The sequence below is a fragment of the Ictidomys tridecemlineatus genome, chromosome 4 (assembly GCF_052094955.1).
Source record: "Ictidomys tridecemlineatus isolate mIctTri1 chromosome 4, mIctTri1.hap1, whole genome shotgun sequence".
NCBI classification, from domain to species: domain Eukaryota; kingdom Metazoa; phylum Chordata; class Mammalia; order Rodentia; family Sciuridae; genus Ictidomys; species Ictidomys tridecemlineatus.
Genome location: NC_135480.1, coordinates 161,086,248 through 161,107,207, shown reverse-complemented (window position 1 = coordinate 161,107,207; position 20,960 = coordinate 161,086,248). Strand labels below are relative to the sequence as shown.

General features: G+C 42.8%; 1 protein-coding gene across 4 annotated transcripts in view; it reads left to right on the top strand.

Annotated features, from left to right (window-relative positions):
- Slc24a2 (solute carrier family 24 member 2) overlaps window positions 1-20,960 on the top strand; it is a 214,460-nt gene that overhangs the window by 159,437 nt on the left and 34,063 nt on the right. For all 4 annotated transcript variants that reach the window (XM_021733688.3, XM_078047692.1, XM_005335902.5 and 1 more), the window contains 2 exons: window positions 11,900-11,998; window positions 15,320-15,438. In XM_021733688.3, the coding sequence (XP_021589363.1) occupies window positions 11,900-11,998; window positions 15,320-15,438 (218 nt within the window). The remainder of the gene's footprint in view (window positions 1-11,899; window positions 11,999-15,319; window positions 15,439-20,960) is intronic.

The window sequence follows — 20,960 nt, the reverse complement described above, 5'->3', positions numbered from 1 at the left end:
TGCCAAGAAAAAGTGGTAAGTCCTGTAGGTGTCCAGAGATGTGGATGGATGGCAGGAGGAGGAAAGATGGCTTCGATGGGCAAGGGAAAGAGATTTTATGGAGAGATTTTGTAGTCTCTGAACTTGGCCTTAAAAGATCAGGAAATACAGGATAAATTGGTAAAGAATGGTGACAAGGGCTGACCCGCCAAGCGAGAGGGATGAAAGGATGGGGAACACACCTGTGCTTCCTGGCTGCCTCCAACCTGCCAAATTCAGACTGGGGCTTTACAGATCATACATCATCTAGTCTCTATCATGACCACACAAGCAAATTTCATTAAAATAAGAAAACCAAGGCTCCAAGAGGTACCTTGTTAGATGAAACAAATGAAACTCAGAGTAGCAAAGTAATTTGCTCTGGGGAACCAGAGGTCGCAGGTAGGGACACAAGACCTGAACCTGGGACTATGTCACCTAGAGTCCCTGCCCTCTTGGTAGCCCTCAGATTACTGCACAAGGCACATGTGAGGAATAGGGGCAGTGCAATTGGCTACAGTGTAGGGAACGGGGCTGGGGGGGGGGTGCGGGAAGGACCAATGTACACCATGGATCAAGAATAAGAATGTCACAGAGTAGACAATGAGCTACATTAAAAAAAAAAATTAACCCTACTCAAACACTTTACTGTAAAAAATTTATTTTAATAAAACAATATACCTACTCTGACACTGGGCAAAATTCCTGCATTTGCAAAGTTTGCCCTTGCCCTCAGAGCCCTTTCTTCCCCTCCCTTGGCATTCAGGTGAACTACCTGAACTGAAGCAGCTCCCTGGGCCACACCCCCCTCCTCTCCCAGCCCAAGACAATCAGACTCTGGTCCCCTCATTCAGTCACTCCTAGTGCATTCACTCATTGACACCCAGGAGAGGCCAGTCGCTAGATGGGGGGCAAGGCCTCTGGAGTTAAGACAGTCCTCCTAAGGAACTCCTGAGCTCGAAGAAGAAGACACAGGCAGAGAGAAGGGATCCATGCAGACCTAGGTGCCGGGGAAAGGGACGAAAAGGTCGCTGTGCTGAAGGTTTTCCTAGGCAAGTCTTCCAGCGGGTGGTGCCTTGGTTAAGGAGTTAAGTTACCTTCCTCAGTTCAGGAAGAGAAGGTTCATCCTGGTGTAGGAAAACCTTCCTCACAGACATGTCCAAAGACAGAAGGGCCTTGCACTGGAGAAGCCAAGGACCCCAACACTGAGATGTTCAGATAATGGACAGGATGGCCCCTCCAGTCCCATGTCCACAATTCTGTCCTGTTATCTTTTATTCAGAGTGATGGCAGACACGGGCTTGCAGTCGACCCCAACTCCTAAAAACTTGATTTTGTGCTTGGTTGGGCCACCACCAGAACTGTGGTAGTGCCTAGGTCACTATGTCTAAAGTAAAAGGATTGCATATTATTTGATCCAATCCATAGCCAAATTCTCTTTTAATGTGGTTAAACATAGCAAACAATGCATGAGATATTTCCTATAGAATAGATCTTTTTTAAAAAATGGGAAAGGTCGGGCACGGTGGTGCACACCTGTAATCCCAGCAGCTCAGGAGTCTGAGGCAGAAGGATGGCGGGAGTGAAGCCAGCCTCAGCAACTTAGGCTCTGAGCAACTTAGTGAGACCACGTCTCAAAATATAAAGGACCGGGAATGTGGTTTCGTGGTTAAAAACCCTTGGGTTTGGAGCTGGGGTTGTGGCTCAGGGAGCTAGGGTTGTGGCTCAGTGGTAGCGCGCTTGCCTAGCATGTGTGAGGCAATGGGTTTGATTCTCAGCACCACATATAAATAAAATAAAGCTTCATGATCAACTAAAAAAAAAAAAATTTTTAAAAACCCTTGGGTTCAATGCCCATTACCAAAGAAAACGGAAAAAAAAAAAGTATATTTAGTTACAAATCCAAACTTTTATCACAGTAGAAGTTTCAAATCACAAATTAATTTTAACTATTCTTTTTTATTATAAAAACATTATGGGCACAAAGAAAAAGGAGATACTACTTAAGGAAAAGTAATAAAAAGTGAATCTCCTTTCTATCCCAGATTCTACCCATTTCTTAGAGATAACTTCTTTCATCAGTGTTTTAACAGAGATTCTCTTTTATAATGAAACCTGAGTTTTGTTTATTAATAGTATCTTGAGATTTTTCCACATGTGTGCATTTAGGCCGTCCTCATTTTTTTTGATGGCTGCATAGTATCCCATTCGTTTCATGGCTGTTCCATGGTGGGTACGATCAGTCCTCTGTTGATGAACACGTAGAGTATTTTCATTTTTGTTTATTTATCTAGTTATTACATCAATGCTAAATGAGCATCTTCGTAAGTATCCCCGATTGTAAACTTTACTGAGTAGAGATACATAAAATAAATTCCTAGAAATAGAAATGCCTGATCCAAATACACATCAAGTTTTGAAAGATGGTGCCATATTGATTTCACCAATTTGTATTCCCACTAACAGTGCCGAGAGAGCCTCAAATAGCAAGTTTAAATCCTTTGAAGAAAGATGCATTCTGACTTCATTACAAAGCAGATATTCCTTTGTAATGTAGCTACATTCTAATTTACCTATTTTAGAAACCTGAATATTTACCAAAGTTGAGCTGAAGCCAGGGTACAGTTACAATGAAAGTATTTGTCCTCTCTAAAATTGAGTGATCAGACTCTTCCTCCTACACAGAACATCAAGCTCCTGCTGCAGCACATGCCCCTATCACCTCCAGGCCACTCACTTCCTTTAGAGAGTCGAGACACACTGCAACTTAACCTTCTACCCCATAGTTACCAAAGAAAGAAACCCCTCTTGTGCATGGACACCATTTCCAATACATGTTATGTTTCATTCATTCCAAGTTTATGGTTTAACTCATTCAGTCCAACCTTTCATGGCCAAGCGATGATTCTGGGCACTTGAACAGTTGCTCTCTCAAGGCTGGGCTTTATAAAAAAAAAAAAAAAAATAGATGTATTTTTGAACTCACCAGTTTTTAGTCACATGATGTCTTCAGAGATGTATTCTTTCAAGTTCATCCCTGGGGCTGGATCTTAGGAAGACAGCAGCCTAGTGAATGTGCATAACCAACTAACCAGCTAGTAACCAACATTAGGTCTGCTGCAAGGACAAACCAGCTGTGTGGGTAAAGCCCCGGTCTTCCTGAAAACCAGGACCAAGGAAGTCCTCTGATGTGAATACATCCGGCTTTGCAAACTTCATTGCATCTTATATTCATGATCTAAACTGTCAGCAGTAAAAGCAGAAAGATTGGACTTGGCAAGTACAGGCAGATTTTGCCACATTGCATATGTAGAAGGTGTTAAATGGCAGCAGAAGGCAAATTGTGGATGCTTCTTTTTGTCTGTTTCTGACATCCCTAGAGCTGAAAATGCTAAGTTGCCTTCATCAGTCAAACTTGAATACTGTTATTATAAATGAATAATTCACACACACACACACACACACACACACACACAGGCACACACACAGGCACACACACGCATACATGCATACACACACAGCTTTCTCTTTTAAGGAAAAAAAATTTGAGAGTTTGTTATACCAGGGGGCTGGCATGTTCAATTAAGCATGGTAAGTTTCTTATAGTTAAATCTGAAATGAATTGAATCATCTTATTTTTAGTCATGGGCCTCTAAGCCTTTGGTTAAGAACTCAGAATGTGCTGACATTTCTGTTGCAACCCCGCATTTCAAAGGTAATCTGTAAGTACCAGGTTACAATATAAACTTGAGGATTTAAAAAAAAATTAAGTGCCAATTCATAGACACATGAAATCCAGGTGACAACAGATGATTTATGTACACAAAATAGTAGCTGTCGCTATATAAATTTTTAGCCAAATCCAAAATTTTTCACTTCACTTAAAGATAAATAATTAGGCAATGTGTAGGCCAAGAATTGTTTTCTTAAGTTCTGCTTTTTTTACACATAGGTCATAGTAATCATTCAATGCACATTTATTTAGCATCTACTATTTTCTAGGTGCTGTGAACAAATCAAAACTCTCCCCAGATGAATAGATTAATGTCACCACCCATTTGCAGAGAGACATATCCATGATCAATCCTTGACAACCTGATTTGGAAGAACTTTTTCCACCCATTAGGTTGAAGTTGGGTTAAATGTTGGCAGGTCTTCAAATATGAGGTCTGCCTTATTAGTAAAGTGATTCATTTGTTTATATCTTAGATATCCACAGGGCTTGAGGGACGGAAACAAAAGGAAGATGTTTAAAGCTTATATCTGACTTCATGGCTTCATGACTCAGAACTCCAAATCTGAGACTCAGACAAACCTGTTTGCAACTTTCTGTGAGACATTTGTGTCCCTGTAATACAAGATAGAAATGTTCAGAAAATTTAATTCCTAAAATAATAAAAGCAGGTGACCAAAGGATAAAACACATCAGCTCTCCATCAGTGTCAGTCAGCCAAGTTGGCCCTTTTCCTGAAACATTGTTCTCTGCAATCCTGTTACCTGCTGCAAGTTTTTTGATGTAAAGTTCCAGTTTTTACTGAGCTTGATTAGAGATCATTTTAAAAAAAAGAACATCCAAACAGAAAAATATTAACTATACATGCTCTCAGACTTAGGAAATTTAACCAAAATATTAGCCAAGCAGAGAGACTGATGAGTTTCCTGGAATGTGCTTCTGAGTTCTTCTTCTTTCTCTATCCACCACCCAAAGGGGAAACTCGGAATAGTTTCATGTAGCAAGCAACTGAAGCACCTCCCCCATACCCACCCACTTACATCTCCTTCTTTATTTTTTGCATGAAGGTTGCTATTCTCATAAACAGAGAACCATCCTGGACAGTAAGTTCGAGGAGGACAGATACTACAGCCTTGTGATCCAGGGCTCTGCATGTTAGCATGGGAGAGGGCCCCAATAAAATATCTCTGAGGCTCTGTGACCACTGCCGTGATAGGACAGGTATCAGGGTAATGTGATAGAAGAAGTTTTCCTAAAGCAGAAAATTGAAAGGCAGTAAGACAGGCATGTAAGTGGGAAACACTCCAAGCCACAGGAAGGGTAAATTGGGGGAATGGAGGAGATGCAGTTGAGAACCAGGAGGCTAATTAAGGCTGGAAAAGTTGGAACAAAAGAATTCAAAGGTAGAGGAAAAAGGACTTGGCAACTCATTGGATAAAGGCAACAAGGAGATCTCTAGGATGGCTGGGAGAATTTTGGAGTGCAGAAATCACCAGTAGAAAATACAAGCAAAAGACAGATTCCTAGGAAGGAGGACAATGTGTGAAGTTTGGGCATGTTTAGCTTTTCTGTCAGAGGAACTTCCAAGAGAAGGTGTTCAAAGTCTGCAGAAGAGGAGAGTCTAGACACTCAGGTCATGGTCAAATGGGTCCTCTGCGGAGACAGTGAGGAATGGGGAAGAGAGGCAGGAGGGAACACTGAGGAATACCAACACTTAAAGGGAACTCTTGGGGACTCTTGAAATAGAAGAGGAGAGGCGAGGAATACCAAATACCACTGAGAAATCAAGTCACGTGGAGGCAAAAAGTGGCAGAAGGCAGGTCCCTTGGAGTAATGCTGGCAGGTGCCAGATGCAGACTTACTATTATAACAAAGGAGACAAAGAAAATAGAGGCACAGCAGAGATGGTTCTTTAGAGAGGCACAGCTGCAAAAGGCAGGTAAGAGAGGGAAAATGCTAGCAGGAAATCTGAAATCCAGAGAAAAACTCCCAAATTGAGAGATTTGACCATGATCATGCTGAGGGGAAAGGGAAGACTGCAGATTGGAGACGACTGATTCCACAAACTTTGTGGGGAGACAAGAAATTGGAAACATAAACATAAAATATCAGTCTTTTGGATGCCAGCCTTTGCAAAACATCGGAAACATTTCAAAATATTTACAAAAACAAGCTTGTATTCCCAATTACCAGGTGACCTTGCTAGGGAGTATGATAGAACTAACGCATAGACAGATCTGTTCTTTATATGTGGTCACAAATGTCATTCCTAAGGAACAACATTAAGGAGAGACTTAATGAGGAGATCCAGTTGATCCCTTCACTATACAATGGGTTTGGCCACCACTTGAGATACAATTCATTAATTACAGAAACTACTCCTATGATTGTGTCTGTAAATAAAATGACAATCAAATTATGTTAATCATCCCTATTCTGTGGTTCCTTCACTAAAGACGCTTTAAAAAAATACTTTATCATAAGAGTAGCTTAGTTTTCAGTCATATCATTGTAGTATAATAAATCATTTCCATGATGTTTCACAAAAATTAGAAAAAAAATAATTTAGAAACTATATTTCAAAAACAGATTTAGGGCTAAATAAAATTCTATGTTCTTAGTGAGTTTTTTGTTTAAATTGAAATTATTATCATTGCTATTTTACTTTTAAGAATAAAAATCAAGCTAGCCCCTATTAGATATATAAACTGCTCCACGAAGACAATTTATAGAATGGGAAGAGGATCCATTTCTCCCCCACCCCAGCTGCTAGGTAGCATCTCTTACAAAGAAGCTTTCAGTTTTATTCTCTGAGCATCCATACCCCTTCCAAGAAGGCCTCCCCCGTCAAAAAGAACAAATCTGAAGTCCTTGTTACTTTTCTTTTTTCCATTCCAGGCTATGAACTCCACAAGGGCAGCAGCTGAATCTACCTTGTTCACCAAATTAGGTACCCAGTACAAAGCACAAGTTTGCTTAATATTTGCAGTGTGGAAGATTGTTTGTGACTTGTACGGGCTTGAAAGGAAGCTCAGCTTCCCAGGAGAGCTGATTATAGCAAGTTTCACCGCAGTCTGGGGGTGTGTGATGAGCCAGATATTATTCTAAGATACTTGTTGAAGGGTAACATGATGGGGAGAAAGTCCCTTCCCCAGAGAAGACTGCCCTCTGGTGGACAAAGCAGACATGTGGGCAGCAAGCTAAAAGAGGCTGTGACTGGTGTATGAAGTGCCCTAAGAATATTGAATTTTCCACATTCTCTGATGGGAAGGAGGGGTGTGGGTATCCAAAGAGAATCCTTCAGCAAGGAGAGGGAGTGGGGATGAGGTCCAGGCAGCCAGGGTGAGCCTCATTGGATAGAATCTTGCAGGGCATTGTAAGGTCTTGACTTTCACTTTGACCTAGAGAGCCATTCCAGGATTGTGCACAGAGAAGAGAGAAACCTAGTCCACACTACTGACCCCTAAGTGTGCTGGGGAGAGTTGAGTCCTTGAGCCTGGGGGAAGAAGAGGTAAGGGTAGGAAGGATACACGCAGACTAGACAGATTGCTCCCGAGAGACTTGTTTCTGGTGGGGCCCAGGGGTAACCGCCTGGGGAGGAAGAAGTGGGCAGAGTCTGAAATATCTTGAAAATAGAGGCACCAGAGTTGCTGATGGAAGGCACGTGGAGGATGGGAGAAAGAGGAGCCCAGGATGACCCCGCAGTGCCACATCAGTTGTGTTGCCCTGTCAGGGTGAGGATGGTCTGTCTGATGATGATCTGAGTCTGGAGAAAAGGCACAGAATAAATGGGAGGCAAATTCAGGTGCACTTCTGCCTTTGAAGCTACCTGCCAAGCCACAAACTTCAGAGAAACACAGGACAGGCAGAGCTGAAAACACAAAAATAGATTTTAAAAGACTTATTTTCAAACTTTCCCTTCTGTTTCATTTTTTTGCTTTTTTTTCCCCAAACCACAGGCTGCTCACTGAGGGGTGTGTGGTAGCTCCTTTTGCATCTTATCTCTTTTGTCCCTTTTTTCTTTTTTTTTTTTTTCCTCTGTTGCTGATGCTCAGAATGTTCCATGGCAGCCTGGAGCTAATCAGATTGCCAACCCAAAGGATTCTTTTTGACTATTACAGGCTTGGTGGGAATGTGCAAGGGGCTGTCTTAATTAATTAACCAGCAGAACAGAAGCCAAATTATTTCCTTTGAGTGAACAGACCCTCCGATGGTTTTCTTTGCACTGCAGCGTGGGATTTCTGTTTCATTTCAGAGTGATTTGGTCAAAGATTTTGATTGCCGGATGTTTTTCTAAATTCATTCTTATTCACATTGGGCCTTTATGCTTTGATCTTTTCCTTCCATACTTCCTTACCACCCCCACAACACACACTCCTCTAAGGACACTCAGCTGGTACTCTTGCAAATTTCAGACCAAGCTAATCTATCTTAAAATTATACACTAGGTTTTGACGTAGGTGCCTCACGATTTGAGCAGAGTTTGCTATTTCTGAGATTTCTAAGTATACAAATATCTGTAGCTATATAAAAATTCAACACCTTAAGGTTTACGCCACAACAGAGTATATTTTTTAAGGTAGCCTTAAAACATGATAAAAATCGCTCATTCGTTGACCTTGAAAAGTACTGAAGAATACCTTCACTCTTTGTCACCAAGCACAAAGTTGCACGATTGTTTCTTAGATCAGTTCCTCTGTGCCATCCCTTACAGCAATATGTGCCTAAAATTTGGAGCTGATTTTTTAAGGATTCTGTAAAACCAGAGCACCAATCCCACAAGGTCTTAGTATGTTACTAGGTCTGCATGTGACTGATTCTCCACTCTTGCCTATGTGGATTTAAAGAAGAGAAAATAGCAATAGCCCTCCTAAAGCAACTTGGAGCCATATCACCGTTGCCCTTGAGCATTTTGTTGATTTGTTTCTCTTTTTCCTCTTATTGACAGAGTTTTTCCAATTCTTTACACTGTGATGAGCCCTATACACAAATTTTCTTTTGTAAGGCTTACTTACATTTAACTTGTGATCCAATACCATTGGAATCCCCATGTAAGAGATGAGAAAACTGAAGACCAGAATTATGCAGGAATGTACCAAAAATCACCCAACAGAACTTGGGCTTGGGCTCAGACCCACCTGCCTCTAAATTGCTTCAATTTTTTAACCACAATACCCTGCTGTCCCCTTCACAAACGTTTTGCTTGTGACTTGAACCTGAACAGGTCCTCAAGGTGCCATGTCTTCCTACCCTAAGGCAAAAGGGTCACTTTGAAAACCACAGGTTCTGTGCTGGTTTCTGCCCCAGAGATCTCATGGTCATTCTTGTCCTGTGAGCCTCATTTCTCAGAAGCTACTCTGGGGTGTCCCTGGGATGTCCACAGGACTGGAATACCTCCCTTTGTCAAGCCCCGCCCATCACCCCCCAGGAGCATCAGTGTGTGCTGAATTCTGAAGGTCATCCCTCATTTCTGCCTTTCAAGAAACTAATCTTCAAGGGGGAAATCCTTCCAGGCTATAGAGCAGCAGCAGCAGCACTTAGAATGTACAATGGTTGTCAGGTCATGACAGTGGGGACAAACAATGGTCAGGAAAAGGTGAATGAAAGAAGTTGAAATCTGCAGAAAAGATAGTTCACCAACCAGCCTCAGCTGCTTTACCTCCTGCCCAAAGGGCTAGATCCCAAGAGAAAGCAAACAAGGTGAATCCCTTCAACTTTTCAACAGCAGAGGAAATCAGAGGTGCTGCTACAGTGGAAAAAAAAAAATACTAAGACAGTTCAGAAAACCCTCACTGGCATGTAAAATGTATGAGAAACTCCAAAATCCCAGGTCGAGAATCATTCCCTACTGTGTCCACATAGTCCTCCCTTGGAGAATTTAGGAAAACCCCACTCTGTGTGTTACCAACACTGTACTGAAGGATGCTTCCTGGCAGAGTAAATTGACTATACCCTAACATATTTCGAGGTCCCTTTTGTAAGTATCTCTCTCTGGCACACACCTAATCTCTGGGAAGATTCTTGTAACCACAAACAATAGGCCATTCGCTGGTTTCTAGCTGGTTTCTCTGCCTTTATTCTTGATTTTAGGACTTTGTTTGGATTGGTTTATTATCTCGGGTTTTATTTCCACAATCTTATTTCCTCTTCTGAATTCTTTCCTACTTTATTATTTTATATATAATTTTAAAATAGCAAATATTGATCATCTTTATTTCACAGAGCTACAGCATGATCTATGCTCACAGAGCAATCCTGACACCACAGGGTTTGTGAGAAGCATCATCTCCAATGACATTTCCGAATCTCCTTTTTATTTTCTAGAGTAAAAATCATGTGGTTTGGGGACTTTTTGGAATTGGATACTTTTGGGATACTTCCATGGGGAGTATCCCCTCTTTAGGCATAAGGCTAGAGAGTTTCTGAAGATCACTCTTATATTCTTGGGCTTCAGAAAACACTAGATCTGGCAGCCAGACAAGTACCTGGTCTCAGCACCCCCTGGGCAACCTCCGGACAATCTCATCCCCTGCGTCCCGCCTCCTTCCTGGTTCCTTCTTTTTCTCTTTTATTCTTTCCTTCCTTGCTCTCCTTCCTCCTCCTTTCCCTAGCCTTGTTTCCTTTACCTTTTTCTTCCTACAGTTTACCTGGGAGATTAAATAGAAACAACCAAATTCAAACTACCTTCCAGGTAGTTGACCTCAGGCTGACCTTCAGCATCCCTCAAAGATGGATGCCATGCCCCCCTCCCCATCCTTCCTTCTCGTCCCTTCTGCAGCCCACACAGAAGACTGACCTGCATTTTTTTGTGTGTGTGTATGATATTTCCCTTGATGCTGCCTTTGAGAATACACCTTGGGCTGCACATTCTTTGCCTAGAGGTTGCCTTGATGTAGCAAGGTGTCTAAGGTCATGGCTAATGGAGCTGTGAGCAGAATGGCCCTAGCCCCTGCCACATTCACCAGTGGAGCTTACAGGTTCTGTTACTCCCAACCAGTCATACATGTCACCACTATGTCACCACATGCCATGATTTCCATCCATGGGAGGAGCAGGTGGACGCCCACCTGCCGTGTCCCATTCCAGAGGAGCCTCTCCAGGAGGAACATTTTAGTTTGGTTTGGTTCTAACTAGAAAAGTGGAATGGAAAGCCCTGTTAACGTGCTGCTAGGAAACACAGCCAACAAAAACTTCGCCCCATGACAAGAATGACATGGGTCATGGCATTTTGAAGAACTCATCAGATCTGAATGATCAGTCGGTTTAAAATGAGAATATTTGCACCTTGGGTGCTCCCAAGGAAGAAAATCAAAGATGAAAGAAGACCAGAGAAATGTGCTGTCTCCCCAATCTACATTTTTGCATGCTTATTTTCTGTGCTTGTTGCATGCCTTTACCCATTGTGTCATAATGAAGAAATGATGTGTTCCACTTGTGGCACAGCTGTTTTAAATGATTGCTTTGGGAAGGGTATTGTTCCAGCACCTTTCCTAAAGTTTCTCAGCACCAGCATTACTTGCCATGCTCAGTTGATCATTCTTTGCTCTAGATCCCCAAATGGAACCAAGTGCCTTTTTAGAGCTTTAACTATAGCGAACTTGGCTGATCTGGAAAGCTCATGGATGCCCAGTCCTAACTCATTTAGAAACTGTGATGTTAATTATGATAAAAGCTTAAAAGTCAAAGTCAATACAAAAGACTCCTGGGCTTGGCATTTCTTCCCAATCCATTGTCAACAGCCAATCTGGGATGAGCATTTAATTCCAGAGAAATGTCTGTGCCTCCAGAGCAGCTCTGTTTCTTTTGACCTGTTTTGGATCTCAGCAGCAGGGAGTTTCAGTGATGCTTGATGCTTTGGATTATTTGTAAGCAACTGGGAGGGAAGGGAAGAGGTCCAAGTCACAAACCTTTCATCTATGCTCCAGCAGCTTGAGGTTCTCAAACAGATTACCAGGCTAACGACCCCACACAGGTAAGAAATCACAGATCCTGCAGGTTTTAGGGCGTTAGGTTGGACAGGATGGTGTGGTCACTGCTCCAGAGCAGCAGAACTGAAGAAGCCACATGCTTTTCCACGGCTCCTCCTTTGCCACCAGACTCGATCTTCCTCTCACTCTGTCTCCTTCCCACCACTCTCTCTTGCTTCAGGGAGGTTCAGAGAAAAGGCCTCAATTCTCCACAAGATTGCCAAGAAGAAATGCCAAGTGGATGAGAACGAGAGGCAGAATGGGGCTGCCAATCACGTGGGTGAGTGCTCGGAGACCCCATCTCATGCCCTTCCTGGGAGCTGAGAGGCAGGGCACAGCATGGGCACCTCTCACTCAGTGCTGACACAGAACCCTGTAGGTTGGCCCTGACCTGGACATGGGTCTCTCTTCCCTACATGGATCCAAGGAAGAAAAGGACACAGTATTCCACCAATAACTCTAGGGGAAGTCCAAGGAGAGTAAAATGATTCTAGTAGCCAACTCCCAGTTAGGCACTACCCTTCAGGAGTAGATAATGGCTTTGTTTCAGGGATTCCACATAAAGGACACACACACACACACATACACACACGTCACCTAATGTTTAACCAAAGGTGAGGGTACCCCTTCTGAAATAGCAACCAGATTTAATACCTAGGACATTGCTTGCAGCACATTCACTAAATTAACAATTGGCCACTCCCTGCATGGCCTGGTACCTTTGGGTCGAGGCTGCCTCTTCTTTCTCAAGAATTCAGTAGTACCAGCCCAGGTCTCTTTTGGCTGACTTTTCCAGAGCTCCTGTGTGACCAGATTGTGACATTCAGGCATCTTATTTTAACTTGGAACATGATGTTCCTCCTCTCCTGTCTGTAACTATAATACAGTTCTCTAATTCTAAATTCAAACTAAATTTAACCTAATCTGGATCTATGCTATAAACGAAGCTATTGCCCAAGTAACTAAAATTATCTGCAGACAAAATTCAACAGTGTTGCACTCAAAATACATGACACTCTGTAGAAGAGTCTCTGCCTCTCCTGTTATCCTGACTTGTAGCTCAGGGAAATTTTTGGCCAAGAAATAGTCAAGATTCGATTGGGTAGGAAAAGAAAAACTGAACAAAAATCAGCGAAAATGTTAACAATGGTGATCTCTTGAAGTCAGCACTAAGAACTGTGTGTTTTGTCTGCTTCTTTATGCTTCTGTGAACTTGGACACATTTTCTTCAGAATAAGCATGTTTCGCCTTTGTATTATAAAAATGTAAAACCATACCACAAAAATCTATTGTCCAGGTTAAGTTTGGCTTGTGATATTTAGGTTCAATTATACAATCTATTTTCTCTTCTCCACTGGATTTCTCTTTTGTGGAATGAAGTTGTCTGTAGTAAGATTTAAATGCCTGGGCTCCAGCTCTGCCCTCTTCCTATTGAACGATGACCTATGATGAGGTGGGACACAGGACTCCAAGGAGCCTTGCAAGTCGATCAGTCTGTGAATAGCTTTGTAACTACAAAATAGAAGTGTGTCTAAAATCCAAGCTTTCAAAGTTAAGTCCAAGATTTATTTTTATCTTTTCCTTGGTGACAAAAACCTCAGCCTGCCGTGCGAAAGTACTTCCTAAGCTAAGATGTGCATCCTCAAGTTAGGTGTTAGGCCTGGTGGGTGGTTTCGTGTCTATCCTTGGATGCTCTTATTCCCTTTGGGTACCCAGAATCCTGTGTCGCTAGGAGCAAGTTTGGCAAATCCTGAGGGTTATCATTCCAGCCAGTATGCTCTCCCAAATAGGGTTTTAATACTCCCCAAGGTACTTAGTAATCAAACATACCAAGATAAACTGGCAGAGCCCCACAAAACATCAACTCCTAATCGCTGTCACTATTAAAAACATGGACAGATAAAGTAAAAATGAGTTTCTGTGGTTTTCCATATTTAAATCAGTTTATATCTCTGTACGCCACAACTAAATGCACTTCCTGTGATTTCTGATATCAGGCAGCTTCAAGCACAACAATGTTTATATACCTTTCAAATTGTTTTCTTCTGTGTGAATATCAGAAACCTTTAATTCTTCTGAAGTCTCTAGAAATAAAAACATTCTGATACTCTGTGAGCAACTTGATCCTGCTTATAACTGACACTGATGAGCCTTTGGAAGGTTCCAGCAGCCCTGATAGTGCACCATACAGCCTCATTTTCCCCTGAAGCCCGGGGCCTGACCCTACACAACGTGTCATTCCAATAGAAACCTTTTTATTTCCTTCCCACTGAAGTCCCACGTGACCCCAGCGCTGCCTGAACACTGATCACCTGGAGGTGCTCCTCTTAGCCCTGGAGAAAAAAATTCTAGTAAAAGGCAGGCACTGTAACAGGGCTCACATTTTTTGTCTCTCCTTTCTTGTTCTGTACCAGGAACTATGCTAAGTGCTTTATATGCATTTTCTTATTTAATCTTTATAGAAGTGCCCTGTAGTCATGGTGGGGGTAGCAGTAGTGGTAATAATAATTGTAGTACTATTAACATTGCCTCAATGTCAGAGAGGTTGAGTCACTTGCATAAGAAGTAGAGTGAGATCCAGAACACAGACCTGTCTGGTTCCCAGCGTCACAGAGTCCCAGTGTTCAATCATAGCCCTCGAGTCACTTCTCAACTCTCAGAAGAAAATTTGTCTTTGCACTTGCCGACCCAGCGCTCCCCTTTAGCCAACTACTGCCTCATTCAGGACTTGGGCCTCTCTTGCTTGCCTGGTTCCTCTTTGCCTGGCCTGCCATGGGATGCCCTGGTGAGAAAAGTGCTCAGTAGCATTCCCCAGGCTCATGAGAAGGGCCAGCTTGCCAAGCCTGTCTTCCCAGTGAACACTCAGGCACTGGCAGAGTTTCTACTCACAAAGCCTGAGAGAAGTAGCTGAAGGGAGTAGGCCCTGGAGATGCAGCAGTTGAAGAGCTCACTTCACATGTAAGGTTGTCAAAACCCCAAGGAAGGAGGACACTTGCCTAAGACAACACCTTATAGTGGCAGAATGCCCAGGTACCAATACCCTCTGCAGAGTACAGTGTGCAAGACCCCATGGTGAGAAAACACTAAGGGACAAGGTCCAGAGGGTGAACAGCAGTGCATAGGTTGGGTGTGGCTTTGGGTTTTGAGTATCTACATTTGTATTTTGAATGGCTAGTTTGCCTCTGTTGGAGAAGGACATGCCGTGGGACCTGAGGACTGGGACACGGCTCAGTGGTGCAGCACTTGTCTAACATGTGCAATGGCCTGGGTTCCATCCCCAGCATCATAGAAAAAGGAAAGGAAAGATAGCTCCACGGGGCTGAGGGGCACACAAGCTGATATCATGCCAGTGCAAGCCAGAGCCCTGTCAAAGGGCAGGAGGGCAGTATGCTAGAAGGCACAGGAAGGATGGTAAAGGCCCTTTGCCATTCAGCCAACACCAGCCCCAGGCCTCAGACACCACCATCTATCTTCTCTCTGGCCCAGCATTTTAGGTTGCTCTTTTTTAATGTGACTCTTTACCACCATTGATTCCATTGTTTTCTTTGTGTGTGTGTGTGTGTGTGTGTGTGTGTGTGTGTGTGTTTAAATTATGTCACAGAAAAAATCGAACTCCCAAATAGCACGAGCACAGAAGTTGAAATGACACCTTCCAGCGATGCTTCGGAACCTGTACAAAATGGAAATCTCTCCCACAGCATTGAAGCTGCAGAAGCCCAGGTAAGGCCTTTTTGCATTGCTCTTCTGGGCTTCGGCTCTTACTGATGTCGGGGCCTAGCAGCACAAACCCTAAGTCCTCTTGGAGGCCCCAGCTCCTAGGTGGGTGGACACCAGGTAGGGCTTGGTGTGTATTTCCCACCCCAGGGATCCACAGGTATCAAGCCCTACATGTGTAGAATGAATAACATATATTCTCTAAGCCACTGTTTCTCAAGTTGGAAGACATATATATCCGAAAGTCCTGCAGATGAAAATGTAGATCTTAGTGTTTGATAATTTGACAGCTACTACCACATAATCCTTTTTCTTTGTCTTTAAGGTCAGAGTAAATATCACAGAAACCATAGTCACTGTGCTTCATTAAGTGAACCCCTTTGGGTTTCTCTGTCCCTATGTGTGAAATGAATACACTCTGACCCAATCAAATGTTCAATGGCACACCAATTGGTATGTTCTTCCCATAGGAGTGATACCTAATGTTTACCAAGCACTTACTATAGGCTGCTGATTTGATATAAGCACTTTGTGTACATTATCTCTTTTACACTTCACAGCTGAAAGTGTGGACATTGTGTCTTGATTTTACTAGTTAATGAAGTTGTCATTCGGTGAGATGAAGTAATTAGTTGGGGTCACCTAGTTTGCAGGCAGTGAGCTGAGATCTGATCTCAGGAGCATCTAAATGCAACACTGCCTCTGAACCACAGTTGCACAAAAAATAGGCAGAATCAGAGTGGCACTTGTTAGATTTCTGGAGTTGCCCAGTAAGGTCAATGCTGCTGTCCCAGGACCACACCTTGAGTAGCATTAGCCTAACATTTGAAACCCACTCTCTTGACAGAATTTTCCCAAGGAGTGGAAAAGTTGCTCACAAATAAAACCAGATCACTGCTAAAATATTCCAATACTGTCTTCTCCTTGATGTTGGGAAGTGCTTTGCTATAGAAGGAGTCCATACTTCTGAGGGAAAAATCAGGTTGATTGTTGTCTACTGTTATTATTCCCTGATAGATCTGTGAGAAAATTTTCTTCTTTTAAAGGAAAGGACAAAGAGACCACTGCTCCTGCTGCCCTTGTCTCCCCTGCCTTCTAGGCGCCTGGCCCTCCTGCCCAGAGCCCCTGTAGTCCCTCTGCATTAGCCCGAGAGTGAGCTGGCAGAGCAGCTTATGTCCACATGGATAAGCAGCATGTGGCAGCAGGAGGCAGGCCCCAAGGACATCTGGCTGCCCTTGGGGCTGGCACAGTCACAGGTGTGCAGAGGGCAGCCTCATCACCATGCCTCTCCATCTGGCTGGCAGAGGGACATCTGTGCCCCTCCAAGGGAGGACCTTGCTGCAGGGGAGGGAGAGAGTCTCGGTTGACTCCTCCCTGAGCAGAGCTGGGCCTCCAGGTCCCAGTGCAGGGACACAGGGCAGGTCTGTGCCACATGCTGGTGTCCTCAGACCTCTAGAGCAAACAGAGCTTCAAAGAGTCATCCCACCATGGCTGGCTGCAGGAGGGCCTGGTGGTGAATTCCTAATCTGCCAGGGAGAACTTACAAACCTCACTGAGCTCTAGTTTCTTCATCGAGGTTACTATAAGGGCTAAAGGAGATCATGTGAGAAAGCACTTAGCCCAGGGATAGAAGCTAAGTAGTACCATGTGTGTCGATGCTTGCCATTTAAACCCCGTTCAAGGTGGCCCTGACCTGAAGGAGTTTGTTGTAGCTATTGAAAAGGTTTTGTAGATATGCATGATGTTTGATATTCAAGATATATATAAATCAACCAATAAGCATTTGTGATCAGCAATTCAAGATATATATATAAATCAACCAATAAGCATTTGTGATCAGCAATTCAAGATATATATAAATCAACCAATAAGCATTTGTGATCAGCAACTATTTACAGCCGGGTGGGATCCTGAAGGTCTGTACAAAATGCTCTCAGAGCTAACAAAGAAGACATTGACCCTAGCTCAGGAAGGTATAAAAACTCCATTCACCTGATCAGAAAATTCTGTTTGTTCATCTGCATCAGTCAACGTACTGGGCACTGGGGTACCCCTCTGTCCTAGCGGAACCAGGACTGTAAAGATAAACCAGTGTGATTACAGATGCCACGTGGACCGCGGAAAACAGAGCGGTGGGGGATGGGGAGCCATCCCTGGTGGGCGGGGGAGGCCTCTCTGAGGAGAAGGATACAAACTGAGACTGCACCTCAGGAAGGAGCCATCCAGCAGAGCCGTACCTCAAGGGCAGAAATGCATATGGCTAGTTTGAGGAACAGAAAAAATTCATGCAGCTGGAGAGGATGGAAGAAAGGGAGGGAGGAGATGGGGAGTGATGACGTCAGAGAACAGTCGGGCAGAGCTAGCAGACTCTAGGGACCAGAATAGGGGAGCTGTGAAGGGCTCACACAGTGCAGGGGCAGCCTCAGATGTTTTATAGGAAGTTTGCCGTTTTAGAATAGTCAAGAAGGAGTTCAGGCCAGAAAAACGAATGAGTACCAGGAGGCAAGGTAAAAACCTGGCAAGGTTGAGAACCTGGCCAGTAGCCTGTCTTTGTATGACCCGTGAGTGGGTTTTGTTTTTTAAAATGTCTTTTTAAGAAGGAAAGCAACAGCAGCATATGTGACAGAGACCATATGGAACTCAAAGCCTGAAATATTTACTGTCTGGCCTTTTATAGAAAAAGCTGTCCATTCCTAATATAGACCATCTGCAGTCTTTAAAGAAAGAGAGGAAAAAATGAAGAAATGGGGAAACTCTTCATGTACTGATTTGGAATGATCTTCAATCCATGTTGTTAACTGAAAAGGGCAACTTGCCAAATTGTATTCTAGACTATAGGAGAGTATACTATGTTTGCATACCATAAAAAGGGAGGGAAATAGCATATAGGCATTTGCTTGGGGTGCTATTGAAAAAACTAATCATGCAATACCTCCAGAGCAGGGGCCTGTGCAACAGAGAACTTAGGTGAGAGGCTTCTCAATATATGCCCTCTGTGGCTTTGAATTTTGAACCAGATAACTGTTGCCTACTCCAAAGGAGTAACAACAATAAAAATAATAATAAAATAATAATGGGTTAAATTAAAACAATCATTGGAGCAGAGACTCTGGAGACACACCATTTGAGTTCAAATCCTAGTTCTTCTCCTGACCAGCTGTATGACTTTGCACAAGTTACCTAACCTCTCTGTTCTCTCTTTTTTCTCTGTGAAATAGACACAACAGCATCTATCATAGCACTCTTGTGAGAATCGATTGCTCCTAGAACAGTTCTTCGTACACAGTAAGCACAGTGTAGGTGTTTGCTATTATTAGCGGTACTTAGGAAAATCTTTTTTAATGGCTCTTAAGTAGCCCAGAGGACAGGGCTTTAGACAAAAATATTGGTGGTAGAGTGAGTGGCAAGGGCAGATTTGAGAGCTATTTCTGATCCATAATTGAGAAGATCTGGTAATAAATTGGTCACAGTAGTTGATAAGAAAAGAAAGCTTTAGACAATGCTGAGGTTTCAAGGTAGAGACTGTGTGGTGGGCTGAATTACGGCCAGGACTCCAGAGTGAGAAAAAAGATGTGCATCAGGAACATTCAGGCCACCTGAAGCACAGTGCCACAGAAGTGATTCAGTGCCTATGTGTTCTGTTAGTTTTATTTATTTCCAAGTTGTATTTTTATCGAGCTACATGATGAATGAGGTGTGTATCTCGACTCTATTAATGGAAATGATGAGTCCCATACACCACAAGCTCATTGCTGGTATTCTCCTGAGAGTTTATCCCGACTTGTTAATTAACCTAGTGTTTTAAAACCCTATTTACAAGTGAACTCATTTCACATTGACGCCTCATCTCTGAAAGGTTTTTCTAGTACAGACTTTACATGGGCAATGAAGAGCATTTTAAGAATATTCTCTCACAGAGGACACAAGCCCCCGTGCAGGAGGGAGGTTCCTCCATTTATATATTCTGTGGAACTAAGAAACAGTTTGACTTTTTAAACGTGCTAATTATCTTCTCCCAAACTGTAGGCATAATGTGTTGACTCCAACACAGAGAAATTACCAACCTTCCCAAATTTTCAAAGTTGAGAACTTAGCCAGGTTTGAAAAGACACTTCAAAGAAATACGCTCTCCCCCCAGAACCCAGCATTTTCTTACATTTTAATTCTGCCTATCTAGACAACAGACAGGTGATGGCTCTTGGCCCACATATGCCATGGTGCGGTCTCCCGGGCCACATCAGGATCCCCACTGCTGCGACACTTCAAAGCCCTTCAGATACTGCTCACAATGAGGTGTGGGAGGGAAGTGCCTTGCGAAGTTCTTCGTTTCTGAATTCTGAAGAGCTTACTTTTAAAAATTGTGTCCTACATTTTCATGCATCATGAGAAAGCTTTTTATGTGTTGCTGCTTTTATTTCATTTCACCTCTAAGCTTTCTCTCTGTCCTTAGAAAAATCAAAATTGTCCCTGCTGGTTAAGAGTGGCCCAAGATGCACTAGTGGGCAAACAGATTTATATAAGAAATCACTTTCCTGGATTGATGGGTGGACGGATGGCAGGCAGGTGGATAGAGAAAGAGACAAAGATAGAGGATGTGTAAAATGCAAGCTTTGTTGTTATTGTTGTTTTCTCACTTTACATTTCAAATATCACCTGCAGTGTTAAGCCCTTGTTCCTTCTGTTGGGACACAGCTCTGATTTATTTCTCCCTAGTGTTGTCTTTTCCTAGACTCAGTAGTGTTTTAAGATCTGCTTTCCTGAAGCCTCATGATGCTGATAAAAATGTTCAGGCATAGCTGGTGTGATGGCACACCTGTAATCCCAATGACTGGGGAGGCTGAGGCAGTGCAGAGGCAGGAGGAATTGCAAATTCAAAGCCAGCCTCAGCAGTATAGCGAAACCCGGACTCAAATTAAAAAAAATAAAAAGAGCCGGGGATGTGGCTCAGTGGTTAAGAACTTTGGGTTAAATCTTCAGTACCAAAAAAACAAAATGAACCACAAGACTCTTGAATTTCTGCTGTTAATGATATCATTTGTCATTGTGCTTTCTGCAGATTCTGAAGAATGTCTATTTATCATTCACATATGATACATTAAGGGCTGACTACTTATTAAAAAGGAAAAAAAAAACTTCATTACCACCCTGGAAAAAAAAAATACTAACATTAATGCCACTATTTCTTAGAGCATTCTAATCTGACTGATAATAAGAGGATAAAAATGATTTGGGGATTGTTTTTATAATTATCCAGTTAGCTTTTATGTTAACAAATATTTTATGAATTGTATCAGCAAGATTTACAAAGCCCATGAAAACTACACAAAAACCAATTTACAATACAATTTAGGAAGAAACCCCAGAATCATTTAGGCCAAATACAAAGTGAAGGAAAGTAATTGCCTTCTGCCAGACTCTCCGGGCGCCATTTTGCATTATTATGAAATGCTTTCTTGGCTTCTTGGAGAGCTTAGGCTCAGGCAGTTTCATCACTCACAGAAAAATATTTTGAAGGCTTGGTTTCAGTT